The sequence below is a fragment of the Lutjanus erythropterus genome, chromosome 8 (assembly GCF_056507025.1).
Source record: "Lutjanus erythropterus isolate fLutEry1 chromosome 8, fLutEry1.hap2, whole genome shotgun sequence".
Taxonomy (NCBI): Eukaryota; Metazoa; Chordata; class Actinopteri; order Lutjaniformes; family Lutjanidae; genus Lutjanus; species Lutjanus erythropterus.
The window spans coordinates 19,840,416-19,865,066 of record NC_139324.1 but is presented as its reverse complement, the minus strand read 5'-3'; the positions used below and the strand labels follow the sequence as shown (position 1 = coordinate 19,865,066).

General features: G+C 39.1%; 1 protein-coding gene across 2 annotated transcripts; it reads left to right on the top strand.

Annotated features, from left to right (window-relative positions):
• Window positions 1–23,471, top strand: itga4 (integrin alpha 4). Of its 2 annotated transcripts, none has more exons than XM_084724834.1 (29): window positions 1–120; window positions 1,958–2,146; window positions 3,340–3,458; window positions 4,730–4,830; window positions 6,072–6,204; window positions 7,463–7,530; window positions 7,916–8,048; window positions 11,306–11,391; window positions 11,646–11,708; window positions 11,794–11,934; window positions 12,175–12,283; window positions 13,179–13,273; window positions 13,359–13,449; window positions 13,564–13,609; window positions 13,831–13,985; window positions 14,255–14,409; window positions 14,532–14,684; window positions 15,822–15,898; window positions 16,620–16,761; window positions 16,884–16,985; window positions 18,071–18,147; window positions 18,517–18,606; window positions 18,771–18,858; window positions 19,200–19,307; window positions 20,398–20,523; window positions 20,714–20,839; window positions 21,311–21,406; window positions 21,489–21,608; window positions 21,977–23,471. In XM_084724834.1, exons 2-29 carry the CDS (start codon window positions 1,971–1,973, stop codon window positions 22,079–22,081), a joined length of 3,081 nt encoding a protein of 1,026 aa, XP_084580960.1. In that variant the 5' UTR covers window positions 1–120; window positions 1,958–1,970; the 3' UTR covers window positions 22,082–23,471. The 2 variants fall into 2 exon arrangements, with proteins under 2 accessions (XP_084580960.1, XP_084580959.1); XM_084724833.1 differs by having other exon boundaries at window positions 85–120; window positions 16,887–16,985.
• The last annotated feature ends 1,180 nt before the right edge of the window (window positions 23,472–24,651 follow it).

Sequence of the window (24,651 nt, the reverse complement as noted above, 5' to 3'; positions counted from 1 at the left end):
CTTGACAACCGCGTCCCACCGGGGTCAAAACGGATTTAAAGGAGACTTTTGGACTACAGTGCGATTCTTTGATTCTGTCTACCCGGTACCGACTGACCCGGGACATCTGCTGTCTGACCGGTACGGTAAACTCAGTCAGTTTGAGCAGAAACGATGATCTAGTCTGTTCATAAATTAATTAGCGGATTGACACAAAATGAATGACCAGAGTTAACTTAATGAAGAAAGTAAATTTCCTGCCTCCCCAGTCTATCTTGAACTGAATGTGTGAAAAATGAATTACTAGTTGGATAATTATTGTTTTTATTTTCTAATGTCAGAATCGTTCATTTATTTATTTAAAAGTAATCAATAAATAAACTGAAGATAACAATAGTAATCATTAGTTGTAGCCTTACTTTCGTGAATTGATGAAAAATGTCCCATTTTTTTTTTTAACTTAAGAAATAGAACCACGACTTAATTGATCAATTCCAAGCTGATATCAAAATCTCACAAGTTGATTAGAAATATAGCTAGTTAAGAAGAATTGAGTTCAGTTGACAGGGCCGCACCAAGACAGTTGGGGGCCCTCCCTTGACAAAATTTGTTCTCAGTCAGTTTGTTCTTCCAGCTGCCTCATTTCATGTTTAAGTCTGAGATTCAGAGTCTGAAATTTATACTAATCAGAGCACAAAGTTGGCACCAGCCACCAGCCGGATACTGGTTAGCTAAATATGCAAGAGCCTGGTAGATTTGGGTCACTCACCAGAAAATGTGATCATTCACTTGCCATTTGGCCAGTGGACTAAAAAGTTATTTTTCCACCCTGACTCTAATGTACTTCTTTATATATGTAACTAGCTATAGCCAGCAGCTGCTAGCTTAGCTTAGCTTAATATAAAAGGTATAAACAGGTGTAACAGTGAGCCTGGCTCAGTCCCGTTTTGTGGTAGGTTATGTGACAAATTACATGGCCAGGAGCAGTTGCCAGGCAACCAGCAAATATTACTGTAAGTTTCTGGTCAGGTACATAACACCCAGTAAAATGGCAACTTTTTATTTTTATATATTGGATTTTTTGTATTAAATTAAATTCACTTTTATTTATACAGTGCCAAATTCTAACAGATGTTATCTCAAGGCACTTTTCATAGAGAGCAGGTCAGACCATAGTCTTTATAATATTATTTACAGAGATGCGAAAGTGCTCATCAAGAGCAATAACTAAGGTGACAATGTCGAGGAAAAATTTGCTTTTAGCGGACAGAAACCTCAAGCAAAACCAGGCTCTAGGTGGGTGTACATCTAGCTCAACTATTTAGAGATTAATTTTAAAGGCCGAAATGGAACGTAATATTAATTAGTATGTGTATAATCACCTGAAAATAATAGCTGTTTTTGTTACCCTACAATGACCTGTTTAATATACAGAAGGTGCAGGTCCTCTTCCGTGGACACTGCTAGTTGCATCACTGTGTTTCTACAGTAGCCCAGAACAGACAAGCCAATCAGTTGCTTTAGATATGGTCTGTTGCGTTTTGTTTAAGTTTTGCAGCCACCATAGTTTTTCCTCCACAGTAGGAAGGGGCAAATTAAACAAGGTGTTTAATCTGCAGGCTCACTGCTAGATGCCATTGAATCCTACACACTGGTCTTTAAACAAGGAGGATTTTGTTAGCTTTGCAGAGCCAGGCTGATTCCTCTTGTTTTTCGCTGTCAGTCAGTGCTAAATTAAGTATCTGCTGGCTGTAGCCTCATATTTATCGAACAGACATGAAAGTAGTGTCAATCTTCTCTTCAGCAATTCCTTTAAATAGCTTAAAATTTAATTTTTCTTCACTGCCTGTATATTGTAGTATATTCAAGTATTAAAGTGTATTCAATCTTGTGGCCACTCTGGATTTAAAGTTTCTTCGTATCCCATATGTACTGATTTTTATTGACTGTTGATTTGTGTTCCTCTGGTGTCCTGCAGTTTGTCCTCCATCATGCGTCCCTCAGTGGGCAGCATGTGTGTGCACTGCAGCCTGATCTTGATCCTGGTCCTGGTCCATCCTGCAGCGGGATACAATCTGGATCAGGACCACAGTCTGGAATTCAGTGGTCCCTCAGCCTCCATGTTTGGATACTCAGTCCTGCTGCATCGCCACAGAGCTCACAACTGGTCTGAATCTATTCTATTCATCTGATATTGATCTGTGATTGATCCTCTATTTATCTAATATTGATCCTTAATTCTTTGTTAATCTGCTTTTTTTTTATCATCAATGTATCTGTTTCCTACTGAACATCAAGTCATCCTCTATTGATCCACTGTGGATCAGCTATTAGTGTTTTATTGATCTGTTACTGATCTGCTGTTGATCCTCTATTGACCTAATATTAAACCTATTTTGACCTATTATTGGTCCTCTATTAATCAGCAGTGATTGATCTTCTATCTGTCTTGTATTAAACATTTACTCATTCTCTATTGATCACTTATTAATATTTTATTAATCTGGTCTTGATCCTTCATTAATCTACTATTCTTCTGATTTTGATCTACTATTGTTGTTTTATTGATCCCTCAATTAGTTGCCAACTATTAAATTAATCACCAACAGTTTTTAGTAAATTTTAAAGAAAAGTCAAAAGGACATCATCTTCAACTTGATTGATTGACATTTTTCACCATTTTATGCCATTTTAAAGACCAAACAACAAATTGATTAACTGTGAAAGTAATCGACAGATTAATAGACAATGAATATAATCATTAGTTGCAGCTCTACTATTGACTCTTTCATGATCTGCCTTTGAACCTCTATTAATTGGCTGCTCTGCTGTTGATTGTCTATTGATTTGCCTTTGATTGGTCGTTATTCCTCTAGTGATCTATTGATGTGTACACTTGTCTAGTATGGCAGGAGAAGCTGTCCATAAAGTCACACAGTCATGTTGTATTTTTAAACTTGTATCAACTTAAATTATGCATGAACTTCAGTGTGTTATAGTGAATTATTTGGTCATGATTATCTGGATAATGGAACAACTACATTTCAAAGCATTATGGGTGTTAATAATGTTGGTAGTGAATTTCCTCAATCATGAATTTCGACCTTTAAAGGGCAAAAATCAATGACAACAGTCCTTATAGAGGTGCAGAGAAAATAACTTGACACTAATTTAATTATTATGGTAACACTATTAGCTGCAATCTTCACAGTAGAACTGTGTACTCACGCGTGTGTGTGCATGCTAATTAGCTGGTTCTTGTGAGTGAGAGAAGCTCTTTGATGCTTCACACACAGATGCCATTCAGACACTGAAGAGACACAGACAGATCCTTTAACTGTCTCTCTGTTTCTCCTCCAGGTTGGTGGTTGGAGCCCCAGTAGCGAACTTGTCCTCCAATTCATTGGTTCAATCTCCCGGAGCTGTTTACCGCTGTGAGATCACCGCAGAGTCCCGCCGCTGCCACCACATGCATGCTGGTGTGTTTATGTCTGTCTGTGTGTTTTCACCTGTTACTCAGCCCAACTGTGCAAGTGCACATGGTTTGTGCATAATAGAGCAAAAGATAATATCTGAGGTATTACCTTTCCTATAAAGAAACTCCATGGAAATCTTAAAAATTAAAACACTTAACAACACACTGCTTAAACTTCCATTCTTCTCTATATCGAACTGAACATTTTGGTTCTGTTCTCTGTGGCCTCAAATAAGTCAACTTTAACAGAGGTCGTTGATGCAAAAGTTCCAAAAAGCTGATGGAAAATTAGGGCACTGTGTACCAAAATGGCTTGTGCAGCTGCACTTTCCATTGAAAGTAATGGCCTTTTGTGTAGTGCCAGTAAAGCTGTGTTCAGACTGACTTTAGCATGTTGTGCTGTAGAACACAGCCTCCTTCATTTCCACTGGACTGCTGCTGCAGAGGGTCTAACAAAAAAGATCACAGGGCACCATGCTGGATTTGCTAATCAAATATGTGCACATACCAGGTGAAAAATCATGTAGTTTGTAATTCTACCTTTTTATCTCACAATCATTGAGATGGAGAGTAAAATGACTTGTTGCAGTTTCTAGAGCTGTCTTTTGGTTACAGGATAGCCCTCAGACTCCTTGCATTATGCAGTATGAAGCAGCATGGACGCAGTGTTACTGTTGGTCTGAACATGACTAAAGACGTTCATTATTGGTATTGTCATATCATGGGCACAAAAGTCTTATCGTGCTTGCGAGTGGGACTCAGCGGTCTATTATGTTAACACTATGAGCTGGTCAGAAATGGCCTTTAACAGTAAAGTAGCCCAGCATTATCTGTGGAGGCTCGAGGTGTGAAACAGTGACTCCACTGCATACATAAATAGTTTGTCTGAGTTTCTCTCTTGCTGTTTCTCTCCTGGAGTGCCATAAAAAAGAATTAATCTGTAAAAGAATAAGAAAATAAATGTGAAAATATATCATTAAATAATTTGATCTTGAAAATATTTAAATTGTTTCTTTGATCTTCCCTCTCCCTTTTTAGATATTTATTTATTTTATTTTATTTCAAATATACAATGTCCCTGTCGTGAGTTTGTAATTGTTTAGCTACAGATTTCTACATCTACTGTTTATATGGTTGGTGTTTTCTCCTGACAACTCAACTGCTACACTTTATGCAAATGAGCGTGCAACAACATCATAAATATGCCACACATTTTAATGCAAAGTGTTAAGGGGGCGTGTGAATTAATTTGTGTGTGTGTGTTATCGTGTGCAGACGTGCTAAGCTGTGGGAAGACGTGTGAAGCAGACAGTAATCACCAGTGGCTGGGAGTCAGTCTGTCCAGACAACCTGGAGACAATGGAGGACATGTCCTGGTAACAGACACACTTTCTCTCTCTCACACACACACACACACACAAATTTCCACTGAAATGTAATTCAACACATCAAGGTGACAGAGGGATTGCAGATGAGCTGTGATTGGTCAGCTGGGACTGCTTATGTTTCTTCCTCCATCTTAAATGATGGCTGATTGTCAATAGTGGAAACAAAGTAGATGAGGAGGAAGTCCAGCCTGAAGTGAATGCTACAGCATAAAGACTACAGCAGCACAAGATTTACACAGACAAACACACTACGGGTGTAACTCACAAATATCATCACAATACGATATTATATGGGCTCTTTTTTTAATACAATATTTCCTGATGTCACAAAGTCTGCAGTTAAATTATTTTGATTCAGTTCGGGGGCCCGCGATCAATATTAGACTATATCACATATTTCAAAATAAAGGTGTATTGTAAAGATGATGATTTAGACGGATATTTTTACGTCACATAGGTCATATTGCATCATCAGACATTGAACTGATATATCGATCCAGATCAATATACCGTTACACCCCTACTTTGCAGCACGATAGATCCACTCAAGTTTTGAATTTATATATAGGGACAGATGTTTTGAATTGCTAACACTACAAAATCAACAATATGTGGGCGATGCCTTGCATTATCATTCACTGGCTATACACTCTGAGGCTTAGAAGACGCTTCCACACCTTCAAATTGACTTTGATGATTTGATGATGAAATGATTTTTTTATGAATAATGGACAAGAGAAAACAGTCATTCAACAGCAGAGTAACTTAGTAAGTCCATCACAGTAACAAAATACTCATCTTACTTCATATTGATACTTTCCAACTGATTGCTGTTCCTCAGTGTGTCTGTGGCTCTAATTACACTTGTCCTGTCATGGATAAGTAAAGCCATTATGGAACATTTATGTAAGAGCTGTGTTTTAAAATATAATGCAAACAATGTTAAAGATTTCTTTGTCTGAAACAGGCTTTAAATTATCGATTGAGCAAGACTATTTACAGCACCAGCAGTCTCACTGTGATAATCGTTATGGCACGGTGCATGACAGGAATACTTCAGGTTTAAAATGAATACGCAACAGGACTGATGATCTTCAACACACACAGAGTCTATGTCACAGTGACATGGGTCATGGGAATGACAACACTGTGCTGTTAACTTGTCACTAATGAGTCCATGTCACATGTTGTTTGTGTGTTGTTTGCTTTGTGTGTGTGTGTGTGTTCAGGCATGTGGTCACCGCTGGAAGAACGTCTACTACTCAAAGAAAGACGGCCAGAACCACAAACTGCCTAATGGAGTCTGTTATCGCTACAGCAATGACCTGAGACACGGCCAACCTATCATCCCCTGCTACAGAGGTACACACACACACACACACACACACACACACACACACACACACACACACACACACACACACACACACACACACAACACACACATACACAACACACACACACACACACACACATTATGTAAGTATTTTCATTGTTTCAGTACTCAGCATTATTTCTGAAAGGAAATGAATTGTTTTTTTTTGTTTCCTTCATGGAAAAATGTTATTCCCACCAACTCACAATGTGTCTTCTGATTATATAGCATACCACTAACTCCTGGAGATGTGGGGGAAATATGAATATGGCCAGCAGGCAGCTAACTTAGCTTAGCATAAAGACTGCAAACAAGGGCAAACAACTAGCTGGGCTCTGTCCAAAGGTTAAAAAAAAATCCACCCACCAGCACCTCTAAAGGTCACTAATTTAAATGTTTAATTATCACATCAGTTTGTCATTTTATGCAGTTGTTTTTCTATAGTTTTTTTTTTGTGAGATTAAGCGAATGGCTAGCATTGACAGGTTGTATTCTCACATAAATTATTTCACAAAAATTTCAAAGAAAATGGGAGCATACTATCTCAGGTGCTGCTACGGTAATAATCAGATGTAGTACAAATAATTCACACAAGGTATCGTGTGGCTAGGAATAATGTGCATAGGAATCAGAATCAGTGGACTGTCGGACTGTTTATGTGTAATTCTAAATGTTGTTTAGGCTCAACATAGTGAGGACTGGCTGTCACAGGCTATAAGATAAGGCTGAAGGTGTTACTTTAAATTTACACCTCCACAAACAGGTAGAGGTCATTTATTAGTTACTTTCATCATGGCATAAGGAGGGATTTTTTTCCAGCACTGGTCATTGGGTGGTCTACATTTTATAGGTGCAGTGGAAATTGAAGCCTATTTGTTTTTAATATATTGTATTTTGCTTATTTCTTGTTACCCATCATCTACTTCCCAAAGAGTTGCTTCTTTACACATCCAAGTGTTACAGAGCAACATTATCGTTCATTTAGTGTTGTGTTTGTGGCCATTTGATGAAAGTTCAGTATAGACTCTCTTTGTCTTGCTCATGTCTGTCTGCTGACATTCAAATGTTTGAATTTGTATATCAGTCCAGATACAGACTTTTGAGAGTGAGACCTCATGAGAGCATGTGAAAGCAGCAGCTGTTTGGCTGCATGAGGAAAACTGTTGAGTTTTATCATCTTATTTGTTTGTTCACCTTCACCTCTCAACATTTCTGTCACTGTTTGTCGGTGTCTGTCTCTTGCAGACCACCAGAGGAAGTTCGGTGAGGATTATGGGTCATGTCAGGCGGGTATTTCCAACTTCCTGACAGAGGTCAGTAGCACACAACCTTCTTTAAAATCCCTCTTTTCAGTGTTTCCATCAGCGGACAGAACATGATCCATCACTGCTGTCTTATGTATAACTTCAGAAGTACATGATGCTTTTAATATCTGGAGCCCAAGGAAGCCATCTCCTCGTTTCTTGTTCCTCCTCATGGTTTTGTAATGTAGAAATTAATTTTCACCCTATTAGTAAGGAAAACAAACACTCTTAACTTCCTGTATCAAAAATGAAAACTCACAACTTCCATTTTTTAAAGCAACAAAGAACTTATGATTTTGTGATATACAGAGATATGTCACATGTATAATAGAGACTTGATAGAGGATCAGTACAGATAAAGGTCACATTATATCATCAAGACTGTTTCTCTCAGGATCTGATCATCATGGGGGCTCCAGGGACATCTTACTGGACGGGGTCAGTTCTGGTCTTCAACACATCCAGTGGAGGGATGTCGGTGTACCTGGACGATGAAGCTGGAGCTGTCAGCTTTGGAAGCTACCTCGGTAACTGATACACCCACCACTGTACCAGTACTTCTAATGTAATACTGTCACTTCTACCAGTATACAACATAGGGCTGCAACTAGCGATTATTTTCATGATTTATCATATATTCTATAAAATATCATGTCTTTGATCCAACCAACAGTCCAAAACCCAAAGACACATCATTTATTACCATAAATGCAAAAGAAAAGCAGCAAATTCTTACACTGAAGAAGCTGGAACAAGCATTTAAGAATAATAATAATAATTTTATTTTGATCAACTAATCGATTAGTTGGTTAATTATTGCAACTGTAAGACAACAGTTTTTTCCATGGTTTTAGTTTTGTCTGCTTTACCTGTGCAAAATCAAATCATAAGTTTGCTATTACTGCTAATGCAACTGTTTTTTTGTTTTCTCTCTTTGTAAACAACCTTGCTGTGTATTGATCTAAGCTTTTCTCAGAACTACAGTATGTAACATTACTGACTTCATCATTTACAGAAAGAGCCATGTACTCACGTGGTATTTGGCACTTAGTGTGTGAGTGGAAGGAATATTACCGCTGGAAAACAGCGATGAGTTGAAAAGTTTAATGATGTCAAAGACAAAAGAGTGTTTTCTGTCCTCTTCTGACATGCTTCTCTTACCATAAATATTAGTTATAAGATGTTTACTAATCCAATTGTGGGCTGTCAAGAGACTTTATACACTTAGAAACTAACAGTAGAATTGTTTTGACAGTGGATTGTGCTGCAGGAGGCTATTCAGTCCTGTTTTTGGAGAGCTTGTGTCAGCACTATCAGACCTGTAACAAACACTGTCACTTCTTCCAGCTACAGTAGCTCTGGAGCTCATGTTCTCTTAATAAGCTTGGTAGCATTAGCCAAATCTTAGATGAATGTAAATTAATTAATCCTGTTTAAAGGGTTAGTACTTCCCATTTTCTGTCAATTATCTTGGCACAGGTCATATTGATTTTTTTTCCAATATAATGACTAGCCTTTAATTGGCTAGCGTCAGGTAGCCTATTAAATTGCATTCTACGTATGTGGTATTAAAAAGGTCTCAAAAAGTCTTGAATTTAACTTTGTGAACCTTGCAGAAACCCTGCATGGTAAAACTCAGTTAAGGATTTGCATGATAAAGAGTCAGCTATTTTTGAATCCCTAATCAAGAAACCAGGGTTACATGATGTGTAAGAGATTCATTTACTGCAGAAAGACAAGAACACAGTAGTCGTGTTTTCTGAGAATGTATATATGAAGCCACCACACTATCATCACCTCTCAGTATTTGTGCAGAACAGGATGCTGAGCAGAAAGGTGTGATACTTTTCAAGGTGAAGGTGGTATTTGCTGTGAAAAGAAGAAAACATTTTCATGTTTGCAGTATGTCAGTAAAGACATGAAAAGACGAATGATGACAAAAACACTGATGAACTGACACAGACAGTAACACCAGCACAGGCTGAAAAATATGATATGATGTGAGTGTAAGCCTTTTGTCTCCTTATGAGCGAGTGTGTGTGTGTACAGCAGTACAAACTCACTGAACAGCACAAATCAGCAGGAAGTAACAGCTAACATCAAAGATTGAGGTTTGGTCTGTGAACATACGCAAAAGCTGTGGTTGTGTTTGTGTTCCTTTTTCTCACACCAAAACCTAACCAAAAACCAAATCCCAAACCCTTTTTGGTTGATCTGAAAATGAATACCTCTCTTATTTCTAGAGTAAGTAAATATGAGGCTACAGTAAGCAGCAGGTTATCTTAGCTTACCACAAAGAAACAGCTAGTCTTGCTTTGTCCAGAAGTAACACAATCCACCTCTAAAGGCTGCTAATTAACACGTCACAGCATGTTTGTTTAATCAGTTTAAAAAGCTAAACTATAAAAACATATCACGGAAAGTCAGACTATTTCTGTTCCAGGCATAGTGGCAAATTTTTACACAAGTAGAGTTAAGGTGAGATCCATCAGGCTGAAATGTGTTGTTCCTGTGTGAGGCCCACTGTCCAATCAGGTGTGAAGCTGAGAAGAGTTTCATGTAAACATGTTTTTCTGGGAGCACCGTTTCAGTTGCGTCATTTTGAAAGTCCAGCATCTGCATAGGAGAGGGAGGCTATACTGACAGTCAAAATTCATCAGTCGTGGAAGAAGTATTTAAAAATATGTTCAATAGCACAAATTCAACTCTGTAAAGATACTCCATTATACGTAAACTTAAAGTTACCGGAAATTCAGATCCACAGTAGTATTCTAACTATGTAATTCAGGGTCTTGTGTACATGACAGTAAGAATCTAAAAATGATTAGAAATTAGTTTTGAAATATTGTCATTCAAGTTTTTGTTCACTTTTATGAATTGGGTTTGGGTTATGCTTAGCCATTTATTATAATGATTATGAGATTAATTTGCAAAGCAATCATAAAAAAATCCATGTCAGTTGTCCCACTCAAATGGGTGTGACAAAAACCTCTCTGCTCCTCCTTAATCTGTTTCTGGTGTCTGAGCCAACTCAACAGTCTTTATATTGCTCCAGACTCCTGTGACAAAACAAAAATGATTTAAAGAAAACCATGTTTGAAAATGCAACTGCTAACCACTTAAGGGAAATGATTACCAGCATCAAGATAAATCATGAGAAAATTCCTGATGACTAGTATTACTGGTCCAAATTTTAATTATCATTTAAACCGTGGTAATGCTAAACAGTATTTACCATGAGTTTTTCAAAGCGCAGTAATCAAGTAAAGTCAGCAACAGTCTCCCAGATGCAGGTGCACCATACAATCCATGAAAACACTAACATCGCAAAGGACATAATGCTATTTCAATTCATTGTGAGGTTTCCAATAAAAAACATTTTCAGCACATTTTAACAATACCACAATACAACTGATAACCTTCATAGTTTTGGCCACTGTAGTTGTGAAATTTTTATACCATTTCATCTCTACTTAGAAGCAACTGAAACGTGTCGTGGTGTTTTGCTACAAACCACTTCTTATAGTATAGCTTTTAAGTGATTTGGAATCACTGGTTTACTTTTTAAGAATCTACTGTATAAAACTTATCTTATATGTTTTGTTTGTAAAATCTTAAGCTGAAAAATAACTACTACAGCTGTGAAATAAATGTAATTGCATAAAATGCAATATTTCCTCAGGCGAATAGAAGTCTAAAGTAGCATAAAATGGAAATACTCTGTATTTAGTTTCTACGATGGCAAAAATCTGAATCAGTGACAGTGTGTCGTGCTGTTGTTCAGGTTACTCCGTCGGAGCTGGTCACTTCCTGAGTCCTACTAGTGTGGAGGTGGTGGGTGGAGCTCCACAATACAACCAGAAGGGCAAGGTAAGACCTACGTGTACTGTACTGCTGTTTACCAAGTGCTCTGAAAGGCTGGATGTTTCTTTGTGTTTGTGTGTTTTGATCAGCTTGAGACATTTTTGCAACATCAACACAGTTGTCTCCTCCTCACTTCCTCTTGATAGTGTTGTGAAGACTTGAAGATTTGTGATAAAAGCCAAGTTGTTGGTGATGATGTGTGTTTTTGTTGTTGTGATGGTTGAAATTAGTGCATGTGTTTGTGTTTTTGTGATGTGCAGGTCTTCATCTTCACAGTAGACAACAGCATGCTGAGGGTCATCTCTCAGGTGTCTGGAAAAGAGGTAAGAGGCCACTTAGCATTAGCATCTTCCATTTAAACCAGTGGAATATTTAGCGCTTAGTGTGTGTGTCTGTGTGTTTTTGTAGCTTGGATCTTACTTTGGCTCCAGTGTGTGTGCGGTGGATCTGAATGCTGATGGTTTGTCAGATTTGTTGGTTGGCGCTCCCATGGCAACAGGCATCTCCAGGGAGGAGGGAAGAGTCCATGTGTACATCAACCAGGGACAGGTGAGCACACACACACACACACACACACACACACACACACACACACACACACACACACACACACAGACTTGAATACATACTATTTTAGCACAAAATGGTGAATATTAAACTGGGATATTTCTGTCGAGCCAACATGGCTGACAGGAGGATCATGTTCTGTAGCTGTAGCTTCAGTAAAAAGTATGCAAATTGAAATGCAGCTTCAGTTTGTGTCGTCTGTTTCTTCTCAAACGCACTCAGGCGAAGCTGTTAGAGGCAGAGTTTCAGCTGACTGGCAGTGACGCCTATGCCGCCCGGTTTGGAGAGACTATTGCTGACCTGGGGGACCTGGACGACGACGGTTACCCCGGTAATGACCTCCTTTACGGCCCGGCGTATCAGCTTTTACTCTCCTGAAACCATTTAAAGTATATGCAGTACTAATACCACTGCTGCTAATACCGTGAAAAAAGCTATAATTGCTGCAGCACTAAACAACCAAAAACACATACTGCCTGTGTGTGTGAGGCTTCTTAACGTGGGGGAACAACCCACCCACCTATAGTAACTGCCACTTCTTGATAACAGAGAAACATCACACAACACTGTCTTAACACAACGCCCACACACTCAAATCCCTCACCATCTGTGTGTGTCGGTGTCAGAAAGAGAGTGAGGGGTGGAGTGTGTCATTAAGTTCATTAAAACTGTAATGACAAACTGTTGCTGCGCTGTAACTGAACCTGCCTTGTAATCTGCTACAGCTACATATATAAAAGGCTGTGTGTGTGTGTGTGTGTGTGTGTGTGTGTGTGTGTGTGTGTGTGTGTGCGTGTGTGTGTGTGTTTTCCAGTAGCTCTCCCTTTGTTAAAGAAAGCAGTTTGACTTTCAGACCCTCACATCTTCAAAGGACTCAGGTTAAATATTAAAGGACCATGCTGTTATTTTCTCATGTTCATGTAGTACTCCTGAAGGCTTTCATGTTGCTGAATATTTCCCAGCAGCCTCAGCCAGGATTTTAGCAATACTTAGGTCATTCATCCAGGCCCCTCTCCAACACACGCTTTGCCACCATCAGAAAATTTGGATCTAACCTTCCAGAGGTTACAATCGATTAACGAACCGCAACAAGTTTCAGGTTTCATAGAAAAACAACACAAAGTCAATCTGGAAGAAATGAAGCCACTATGTAGGGAAAAGGTTGAGGTTAGGCTGATGGGTCCTCATGAGATCTGTAATATAAACTTCTGTTTGTGTGTCTGCAGATGTGGCAGTTGGTGCTCCACAGGAAGACGACCTAAAAGGAGCCGTCTACATTTACAATGGCAGGAGGGAGGGCATCTCATCGACTCCATCTCAGGTGCAACCACAGCACCGATACAGAAGACGTGTATGACAACAACAATAACCATAATTATAATGATAGGTCTGTGTGTGTTTTTCAGAGGATTACTGGATCCACCCTGGGTCGTGACCTCAGGATGTTTGGCCAGTCGCTGAGTTCTGGCATTGACATTGATGATAATGGCTACCAGGGTAAGATGAAATGTCACAACAAACATTTCCTCTGTCACAGCATTTGCCATATTGTTCATTTCTGTTCTCATTAGATCTTCTTTAAAACAGGTTAAACTCTCTCTGTCTCTGCAGATGTGGCAGTTGGTGCTTTCCTCTCAGACTCAGCTGTTGTTCTCAGGTAAAACAACATTGATGTTTCCTGTTCAAACAGGATGTAGAAATGTTTCAGTTGTAGTTCTTCCTCTTTTCATAGAAGTGTACATCAGGACATCACGCAACAGCATAACCAAAAGTTCCCCATCCTCTGCTGCAATTGTAAATAATAACCTGTCATATGACTGTATTTCAACCTGGTCAGCATGCTGTAATCATTATCTGAATGTCTCCTGTGTGCTGCAGGACCCGTCCTGTGATTCAGGTGAAGGCGTCTCTTACTCTGCCCGAGCAGATTGACCCACAGATGGCGCTCTGCAGAGAACACAAGACTCCAACGGTCTGCTTCAATGTAACCGTCTGCTTCAGTGTGCGGTCCAGACAGTTCAGAGGAGCTATCGGTACTAACCCAACTGTTTAGTCTATAAGACTCTAATGTGCTAATTTAAAACGATTTTAGACCCAATCTGCTGATGTTTAAGAATATAGGTCTGTATCAGTTATAGCTAGCTAGCCAATTAAGCTAACAATAGCTCAGTGGGTTAGTTGAAAGCGTTATCTCCCACTGACCTGTAAAAAGGTCTTACATATGCACTTGATGGTTACAGGACAAGACAAGAGGGCATTGATCTTTGATTGTTTCCCTCCTCTCCTCTTCTCTCCTCTTCAGATCTTCAATATAATTTGACCTCTGACCTCCTCCATAAGCCATCCTTCCCTCATCGTTTCTATTTCCATGGTAATGGGTCATCCAATAGCACAAGGGGGCGTGTGAGAGCACGACATGGCCAGCTCACCTGTACAACACATGTGGCTTACCAAAGGGTAACAAACAAAAAAAAATATACAGTGAATAAATCTAATTGCATTTAAGTGAAAAAACATGTTTGGTGCAGTGATGCTACCCGTGTTTATTCCTCCTATGTGCCTGTTTTTTCCTCCTACAGAAAGATGTGAGGGATATTTTTACTCCAGTCCAGTTTGAAGTTTCTTACAGTCACAGAGAAACAAACACCTTAAGAGGCTCTTCCAAGACCTTCCCTCCGTTAAAACCGATTCTTCAGCAGAGCGCAGGACACCAGAATACAATCACCAATCAGGTACTGATTAGTTTCTACTCTGATTATCAGGCAAAATTACTTTTTCACAGATAAACTTTTGTAACAAACCTGGAAGATGAATCTCACGGCAGCAAATTTTTCTTAGTAAGGTCTCAGTTATGATTTTATATTGTATAGATACATTTTGTGACAGTGCTTATTAATTTGTCCTTTACCTTTATTTGTAGATCAGAACAACTCAGGTCAAAGTTAAGAAAATTTTAAATTGTTAAATTTGTAACATTTTGCATTGCCCAGTTTATTAACTCTTTATATGAACTCCTTCATTACACCAAATATTGACATTTTATCAGAATACCATGTACTTAATATTTACTGAAATTGAATAGCAGCCTACAGTTACCTTTTAGTTTGATTTATATTTACTTAGGTCTGTATGATCTACTACTACTACCACCTCTTTGTGCACTGTGCCGTGATTCTCTTACTAGAGCAGTGGTTCCCAAAATGGGGGGCGCAGTACCATTGCAGGGGGGGCGCGGTGAGGCACGGTATTGCTTGGACACTTCTAGCATAACATGAACAAGTTTTTGATGGGGCTCCTGTGTAAATGTAAAGCAGAGGATGAAGCATCACCAAATGTGCTTCCAAAACAATTTCATTAACGATAAGGTGCGTGACAGCCGCTTTTCTCTGCAGATGGATGACGCCACTGACAGTAACAAAGACTGTTTACTGATAACGTAATGTCAGATTCATAGATGAAGATTATATGAGGGAGGAATTGCTTTTCTGCAAACAAGTTCCTGGCAGAGCCACTGCAGAAGAACTGTTTAAAATTAATTGATTAAAGGGGGGCCCAGCAGAGAAAGTTTGGGAACCACTGTAGTAGAGTAACATGCAAGATTAAGAATAAGACAAAAAAATATTCTGATAACTAAACCAAGTTTCCTGTTGGAGCGGCGTCATTGTCAAATCTGTCTGTTCATCAACAAATTGATCTGTTGAAAAGGGAAGGAAACAGCTAATCTGATTTTAGCTCCACCACACACACTGATAATGACTTCCTGCTAATCTGTCAGAGGTTATGTTAGTCATCTGTAACATCCATAATGAGACTTATTATTATCATTGTTGATGTCATACATAAACCCCCTGCCTCTTTCATTCTGTCAGACTCGGTTTGCTCGATCCTGTCGACTGGCAGACTGTTCGACCAACATGCAGCTGTCAGCTGAACTCATGCTGCCACAGTAAGTAACACACACACACACGCACGCACGCACGCACGCACGCACGCACGCACGCACGCACGCACGCACGCACGCACGCACGCACGCACGCACACGCACACACACACACACACACACACAGCATGGAATTGTGTGTGAATTCCAATGAACAAGGCAGAGGGAGGAAGAGGTTAAAACAGCGGCACCTTTCAATTCAGCAAAATTAGCACTTGTTGTATTTTATTTGTCCAGTTATAGCATTTAAATCACACACAGGTCATAGATGTGAAGTGCTTTATTGTCAATGTGTCTACAAACAACATACAGTGTGGAGGCTATTCATGTCAGACGGTAACACATGATGTTAATTAGCTGGCAAATTGAGGAGGATTTATTTAGAAAATCAGTCAGCAGTACTGCTTTGATCTTGGTTCTGGCTGGACCACGCAGCCGTTGTGTTCTTTAGGGATGGGCAATGAATGAGTTTTGTTTAAAGGAGCTGCGCCCATCTCTCCCATCAGTTTAGGTGTTCTGCAGTCAGTGCCTATTCTCAGAAGTGGATCATCTCTTCCCAAAACACTACTATGTGGCTGGTTATAAATACTCCTCAGCCAGTGTAACTTGTTAAGTTTATATCCAAGTGTACCTTGTTAGTTTAGTTAGTATTTTTTCTTTTTGTTGTAGGTTTTGACTGAGAAATCAGTGTTGTTGTTGTTGTTTATCTTGTTGTTTTTGTCATCAGTCAACAGGAATACTTTCCTCTTGGCTCTGGACAGACCATCATGTTGAAAACCTTGCTACAGAACTCTGGAGATGACGCCTTCTTGCCGCGACTGACGCTGCGTTTCCCCAACAACATCCACTACATTAAAGTACTGAACAATGTGAGTTAACATCATGTTGCTGGTTAATTTGGTTACTGGTGGTAGCAGTGGGTGTGGTTTTCAACACCAAAACCTCATTAAACAAAGTAACCACAAGAAACTGTATGTCTGTATGTTTGCAGCAGGACAACACGGTCAGTTGTGATGTCACAGAGGAAGCCAACAGTACGACAGCTGGTGTTGACTGCAGCGTCACCAGCCTCCTCCTCTCAGCCCATGCACAGGTACTGTAAACCTCAGCCAATCACATACTGCTGATTTATAACAAGACTTAGGGTCCCATTTAAATCATCTATAGCACATGATCTAAAGTACATAGTACATAGTGCAACAAATGGGTTGTATGTCGTTTAGATGTGGTTTGGGTGTAGCGTAAATGAATCAGTGTCATCTCCCATTCCCTTTAAAAGTAAGGTACCCGGCACATTGTTATTTTCATGGCACATTTGGCAGGTTGGAGACTGGTTTATTCTGAGGAAACGGATGTACAATACCACATGGTGACTTTGACAGCAACAGGGAGTACATGTGGACAACTGGCATTAGTCTCAAAATCATCTGAAAGGAGTTTAATGTCTGAAAATGTCAGATGTCTGCCTTGTGTCCTGAGTCATGCTAGTGGCTCTGTGGGCCCTTTACCTCCAAATAAGCTCCGGTTGAAATGGAATGGGGCCAGTTCCATGTTGGTGGACAAGGCCAATGTGAGGCTGAACTTAGGGATAGCAATGCTTTTAGTTAAATTTATCAATTTCACCATCTTACTCTAGTGTGCCATCATGCTAAAATTAGCTAATTAGTGCAAAACACAGAGCAGGTGATAGTGATGGGAATGACATCAGTGGTATCAAATCATAAAGCAAATCACTGGACAAATGTTGACCCAACGATGGTGCTAGATGAGAAGTTCATCCTAAGGAGGGCGTGAATGTCTGGATAGCCGTGATATTCACTAGTTGTTCTGTTTGTACTTTTTGTTCTCCAGCTTTCGTCTCATCAGCAGATATTTGCTGTATTTCCTTCGTCTCAGTTGTTTTTCAGAGTACATATTGTGAAATATCGCAGTTCCCCTCAGAAAAAGGCAGAACAGCAGTTTGGAAGTGGAATTTCCTTCAGTGTGTAAAAAGTTAAAGTTTAGTATTACCACAATTTGACATAGATGAAAAAGTAAAGGAATAAAGAAACTCATAGTCTGCAGGAAAGGTGAAAAATGTAAAAAATAAAATAAAATAAAAATCAAATTGATCAACCTGCAACTATCAGTCAACTGAAAACCATTTGAAGTCACTGATGCGTTTCACTTTTCTTGTAGATGAATATCAGCTTCCTATTGGATGTTAGCCAGAACAGCACACCTGGTGACATCATCATTCACATCAAAACCAGCAGGTAAGGATCCCTCCATATCTCCAGAGGTTAAGAAATCCTCTATAACCTTCACTTCATTAACAATTTTTTGCCAAAGTAAAAGTATAGAAGCATTAACAATAAAGTAAACGTAGACATCAAAAGCTAAAGAAACAGTAATGAAGAATATTTTCATCCACAGTGTTACATTATTGTTGTATCAGTATTTAAGAGAATAAAAAAGCTATTTGAATGGTGATAAATAAATTTTGTAAGGCACAGTATAAAAATTCACTCATACTAGCACAAACTTTAAGATCATCCTCCTGGCATTTCAATGATTAAATCCATCTGTGGATTAAAGATGAGCTGTTTGCAAGTTAATTATGTGTTAATCTCTTTTCTCTTCAGTGATAACTATGAGAGGGAGGAGTATCTCCATGACAACGCCATCAGTCGTGCTTTTCCCCTCAAATATGGAGTCAATGTCAACATCCACGGGTCAGTCAGCATACATTACTATTACTATAGTACTAAAAGCTTAGTGCACCAAGCTAGATGATGACATTGTTAGTGTGTAAGCAGAAGCCCTCAGCACATGTAGCCCCACACAGGAAAACAATCACCAGCCGCCACTGACGTCCGTCTGTCAATCTGTCTTACAGTTTTGTGACTCCCACCTCGTTTGTGTTTGGAGAGGAAGAGTCGACTCCAGTCGACTGCTACACTGAAAGATTCAACTACACATACAAGGTAAACATCAGTTTGGTTCAGAGGTTCTTTTAGGTGTTTTCAGACGGAGCCCAAATTGAATTCCGCTTAACATTAAAAGCATTAAATATCAAAAAATGTGGATAGCAACAGTGAAAAAAAATTTAGTATTAAGAACTTGCACTAATCTCAATAATTTATTCCATGAATGTACAAAGATGGGGAGAGAGAGACAAAAGGGAAAAAAAGGCCTGGTCACACCAGCATTTATCATGACGTGAAACCCTATTTTTATAGCATCAAATAAAATAAACAATAAGGAGGCAAAAAGTTTATTCTAATCATACCCATCCACATATACTTGTTGTTTTGTGTGTCTGCAGGTGTTAAACGCTGGTCCCAGCAGGTCTCTGGATACTGTGGTTGACATTGTGCTACCGAAGATCCTCACACCTTACCAACACAGACTGCTGCAGGTGGTCGACTGGCAGGTACGTCTAGCATGAGCGATAGCAATACCAGCAGTAGCAACAGAAGAAGCAGAAGTAGCACGGTCAGTATAAAAAGTATTTGTAGTATCTTCTTGGTTCCTGAAGATATATTTCGATGGCTGGTGTTTGAGTTTACCATTTACCACCATCTTTATGAGTTACTGGAACCAGAGAAACCTAGCTGAGGGCTGGTGCTGAGGCGAGGCTGAGGTGGGAACCAGGAAAAAAATGTTTGAGTGTGACAGGATGAAACATCTATAATGTAATATTAATTGAACACTTATTCTATAAAAAGTCTGCAATCAGACTCACATTAGAAGTGAAATGATCTACTTAAACCTGATGTTATTGTATTGTATTGAACAATATTTATTGACTTTGTATTTGTGGGGAGAAGTTTGGGATATACACATGATGTTTTGGTAGCAGAGAAACTGCAGTATTAAAAGTAATCAAACCCCAAACTAACTTTCAGTAACAATGGATGGAGAGCAGATTGAAATGATACAATATTTTTAAATGTTAATGTTAAGATTCACAGGGATCTATTGTCAGAATATGTCAGGAATGGAATATAATATTCACAAGCATGTGTTCATATTATCTGACTATAAGAATGATTGTGTTTTTGTTACCTTAGAATGAACCATTTATATCTGCAGGGGATGTGGGTCCTCTTCCACGGTGGTCGTCATGTTGAATCACCATGTTTCTACAATAGCTCAGAGCAGACTGCATGGTTTAAAACTGGGGAAGAAATCAGGAACTGTCTGACCAAAGAATAATTAAACAAGACTTGCCAACTTTTCCAAACATAAGAAGAGTTGTAGATACAAAATCAGACACATTTTGCTTTTTTGTTGACACTTATGTTTTGGCTTTAACACTCAGCCATGGCGGTTGCTGATTAGATCATGGTGGAAGTGGTAGATGAAGTAGCAGTAGAAGTACAGCAGTAGTTGTGGTAATAGTAGTAGTTGTATGTGTAGTAGCAGTTGTAATAATCACAGTGGAAACACCAATGGTTGTAGCAGTGTGTGTGTATATAATAATAATAATAATAATAATATTTGATTTTTTCTGTCTGCAGTCGTCCCATGGCGTGTGTTCGATCAGTGACAAAACTGTTTCAGTCATTGAGGGCTGTGATGTCCCTCAAGCTTCCTTCATCAAACAGCTCATCTTCTTCTTTTCCTCTACTTCCTCCCGTAGAATGGTACATACGCACACACACACACACACACACACACCTATTAGACCTATTCCACTTATCTTAATGACTTTGATGATCCTTGCCACAGTTGCATAAATAAAACTTTATGACCAAGAAAGTCAGAATTCATCACTACAACAAACTGAATACACACTGACCTACAATGTGTAAATTTTGTTCTCTGTGTGCGCAGTTTTGTGGTCGTCGTGATGAGCTGTGTGAGCGGTTGGTTTGTCGTCTTGGTAACGTGGACGTGGGGAAAGAGGCCACTATCCAACTGGAGACCAGACTGAACCCTGCTGTGCTACTGCAAGCTCCGGTACTGTACCTAAAGTCATCATGTGTAGACACAGGCGCAGAACTGAAGCTGTTGCACTGTTAACATACTGCTGTCACTATGCGGCCTGTGTAGAAATTATGTCAAACTGATCCATCAAGATAATTTCAGTTCAGACTAACCCAATTAGATTTGCTCTCAGTGACTGTGACTCAACACTTCCTGCTGATGCTTCACTAGTAAAAGCCACAATTATAGCTTTTAATCAGAAGGATTTTATTAAGAAGTCAAAGGAAGAAATGAGTTTCAGCTGAAATCTGAGGCAAGCGTGAAATACATTTACAAATAAAAAAATAGAATTGCAAATACAAGTGTTTATGCCAGTGACCAACACATACCAGGCCAACAATATCAACGCACCTTACGTGAAAAAGGCTTGACTGAATCTCAGGTCTTTAGTTTTTCCACTGAAAACAGAAACAGAGAAAACATCTGTCTGCTTCTATGTCTCAGGGTCGTCATGGTATCATGAAGATCGAGAGCACTGCAATGATGTCAAATCCCAGAGGTCCACACACGGTCCTCATCCACGGACAACCTGTAGCGCAGGTAAAACACCTTGACACCAGCCACAACCAAGAACCAACAGCACTAGTTGTTACTTATAATCATGTATGTGGTACATTTGCAGGTGGTGGTGGAAGCTCTATTTACCCAGAAACCCTCAACAACAGTGAAAGTCTTCATCATCGTCGTCAGTTTAGTTTTGGGTTTGATGATCCTGGCTGCTCTCATCTGGTGCTTGTGGAAGGTAGAATAAATGCCTGTCATAAACCAATATCTTTGATTTGATGACATTTAATGTTTGAACACTTAGTGACATTAAACTTGTCACTGACAAACTGCAGTATATCGCAGTATAATTTACTGAGAATTTACTCAGAACTACAGTATATCACAACATATAGTAGTGGTAAAACAGAGTATATTGTAATTTAATAAATATAATGTATAGATAAACTGCTCTATGTCACAAGATAATGACAGTATTGCAAAAACCCCAAATGGTTTATCATTAATTAGCCAAATTTAGGTTGGAGGAGCAACACCAGCTTCATTTTTTTTTGACTTTCTGTCTGTCTCTCTACTTGTGTGTCTGTCTATCTGTCCATCTCTCAGGCTGGTTTCTTTAAGAGGAACTACCAGGAGAAAAAAGAAGAGGAGTTCAGGAGAGACAGCTGGGACTACGTTCCTAAAAACGACAAAAGAGAAAGCACTTCCTAACCCTGACTGCCACCTCTGGCCACAACACTGTGATGTGACTGTGCAACAGTTTTAATGAGACATATGCGTTGATGGCTGCCACAGACGGACGGATGGATTGATTGCCGTGTATGACAATATGGCAACCCAGTTTGTCCACAGCGGTAGAAACTACTGCTGTCGATCATTACTAGCCAATGAAATCAGTCCGGACTCGACAAGTCAAGCCCATCTGGTTTCAATACAGACCTGTCTTGAGTGTGACGGGTGATAAAATGTCTCAAGTGAGTGTCTCCTGAACACACCTGAATCTGACCTGCTTTTTAGACGATTTTGCTTTAAATGCCTTCACAAATACAGACAAGTTCAAAGACTTGAAAAAGACTGCAATGGATGGAGGGTTAATAAAAAGGGAAGTGAACCTAAAACAATCAAATCTGGACCAAGCAGTCCAGATGTGGGATCACCTGTGACACTGTCATTGATGACCTCCATTTTTTTTTCTCTAAAGAGGAAACAAACCAAAGAAAGTGACTTTCCGATGACCTTCGATCTCAGGGGATGGAATCCTGGCCTCGGATTGGCTCATAACTCTGTCTGTGGACATTACCTTTCTACATTTTTGTTTAACTGCTGACCAACACTTTATTTGCACCATTTATTTGATGCTTGCAGCACACAAGAAGTAGTCAAGTGATGGCTGCTGGGATGTGCTGGTACAGGGAGTGAAGTGATAAATTTACTGTCTTCTGTGAGTCGATGCAGATTGATGCTGACAGCAATCAGCACTGATGTTTGAATGGACGCAGGATGCTTTATTTTGAGTTTTTCTTTGCAACAATCGTGCCATGCTCACATGGGTAGAAGTTTTATAATAATGAAATATCTAATTTATAGAGCGCTTTTTAAGACACCGACAGATTCTGTACATGTTAAATTGAATCAGTAAACAAAAACAGAATGCTGACTGCGTAAGTTGTAGTCTCCTGATCAACAGCTTGGTTTGGTTTGGAAAAAGCTTTGGTGTCATCAAGGTGAACTGTTCCCAGATTTGGACTAAACTATCAAGTAAAGCGTCAGGTAACAGAGTCAGCAACAAACTGAGCCACAGGGCTGAAATACGGAAGACTACTTAAAAATCAGCATTAAAAAAAGTTTAAGGTATTTAAAATGTTGAAAAGAATTGTTTTAATTGTCTGTATTTTGTGAATGCAGACATTTAAAACAGCTGCCACCCCCCCTTCTGTTAAGTACAAATGTACATCACACACACGCAGATGTTTTTAATATTTTAATAAATTAATTTGTTGCTGTTTTTGTTTGTGTTTATCTAAAGTTGTTGTGCACTGGAGAGTCTCACTGCTTTTATCAACATGTTTCCATTAAAATGAAGGATATTCTATTTAAACAACGACTTCCACGTGTTTTTTCCACTCAAAGACCACAAATCTGCATTTTATCAATAAAAAAGCTTCTAATTATAAACAGCCACATTAAGTACAAACAGCTCTGTTTTGTTCAAATATAAAACTTTGGTAAAACTTTTATTTAAAAGGGTTTGTGTAAGACTGACATGACACTTTCATAATCATGTCCTGACACCTGTCATGAACATGAGGCAATCTTGAATGTTGATGGCTGTTGTCATTACATGTCATTAAGTCAATTACAGCGTTTTTATTGCAAAGTTAACACTTGTTATATTACTGTCAAACAATAAAGCTTAATAGATTCTTCAATGCAGCTACAAGGAACTTAAATATTTACTTGATTTTGGAGGCCCCTATGGACAAAAGCGGTAGTGTTTCCACTATAATAAGGTCAAAAATAAAATGATCTAAATAAAAACCTCCTGCTCCTTTTAAATGGCTAACATACTATTCGCTGTGACTTTCCTGGGGAAAATGTAAACAGACTCGTTTCATCTGATTTCCACAGAGAATCTGACGCAGTGGCAGGCGACAAGATTAATTATACAGAAATAACAGATCTTCTCACTGATTGTCTTGTTAATTTTGTCTTGTCTTGTTTTAATCTAAATCAGACACATATCTGATTTTTTGTAACGTAACCTTAGTGTGTACAGTCAGATTTGTATTCACGCGACTTTTACATCACTCACTTGCCTAAAGTGTCTTGCTGTGAGACTCTTATGGAGAGGCGTGACAGATGTATTTAAAAGCAACCCCCCAACATGAAATGAAGTTGAGGCTCTGGCTCTGACTCTGCAACCACACACACACCTCTGTACGGAAAGCTATAAATAGTTTGGCTCACTTCTCCTCATCATCGTTATCATCTAGTCATCAATTCACTGGCTTCTGCTGCACATCCGCTTTTAAATGAAACTATAAACGCAGACTTAAGTGGCCTCCACGTTTGCTTCTGCACAACAGAGTGCTGTGTGTGAAGTCTTTGTTATTGTTCCTCTGTGCATGCAGGTCAGTCCAGGACTGTGATGACTTCACAATGGAATCTGATTTGGGCCACATTTAAAAAAATAATGTGAGCAGCTGATCAAAAGAATCAGATCTGAGCAATAAATCCGATTTAAGCACTATGACTTGCTGTGGAACATAGCCAGACATTTT

Bases quoted from the DNA above. Each gene is read 5' to 3' on its own strand.
- itga4 (XM_084724834.1), top strand. From the start codon at position 1,971: ATGCGTCCCTCAGTGGGCAGCATGTGTGTGCACTGCAGCCTGATCTTG. The intron at 8,049-11,305 runs GTAACTGATACA...GCTGTTGTTCAG, and splicing joins CAGCTTTGGAAGCTACCTCG to GTTACTCCGTCGGAGCTGGT. The intron at 11,709-11,793 runs GTAAGAGGCCAC...GTGTTTTTGTAG, and splicing joins CTCAGGTGTCTGGAAAAGAG to CTTGGATCTTACTTTGGCTC.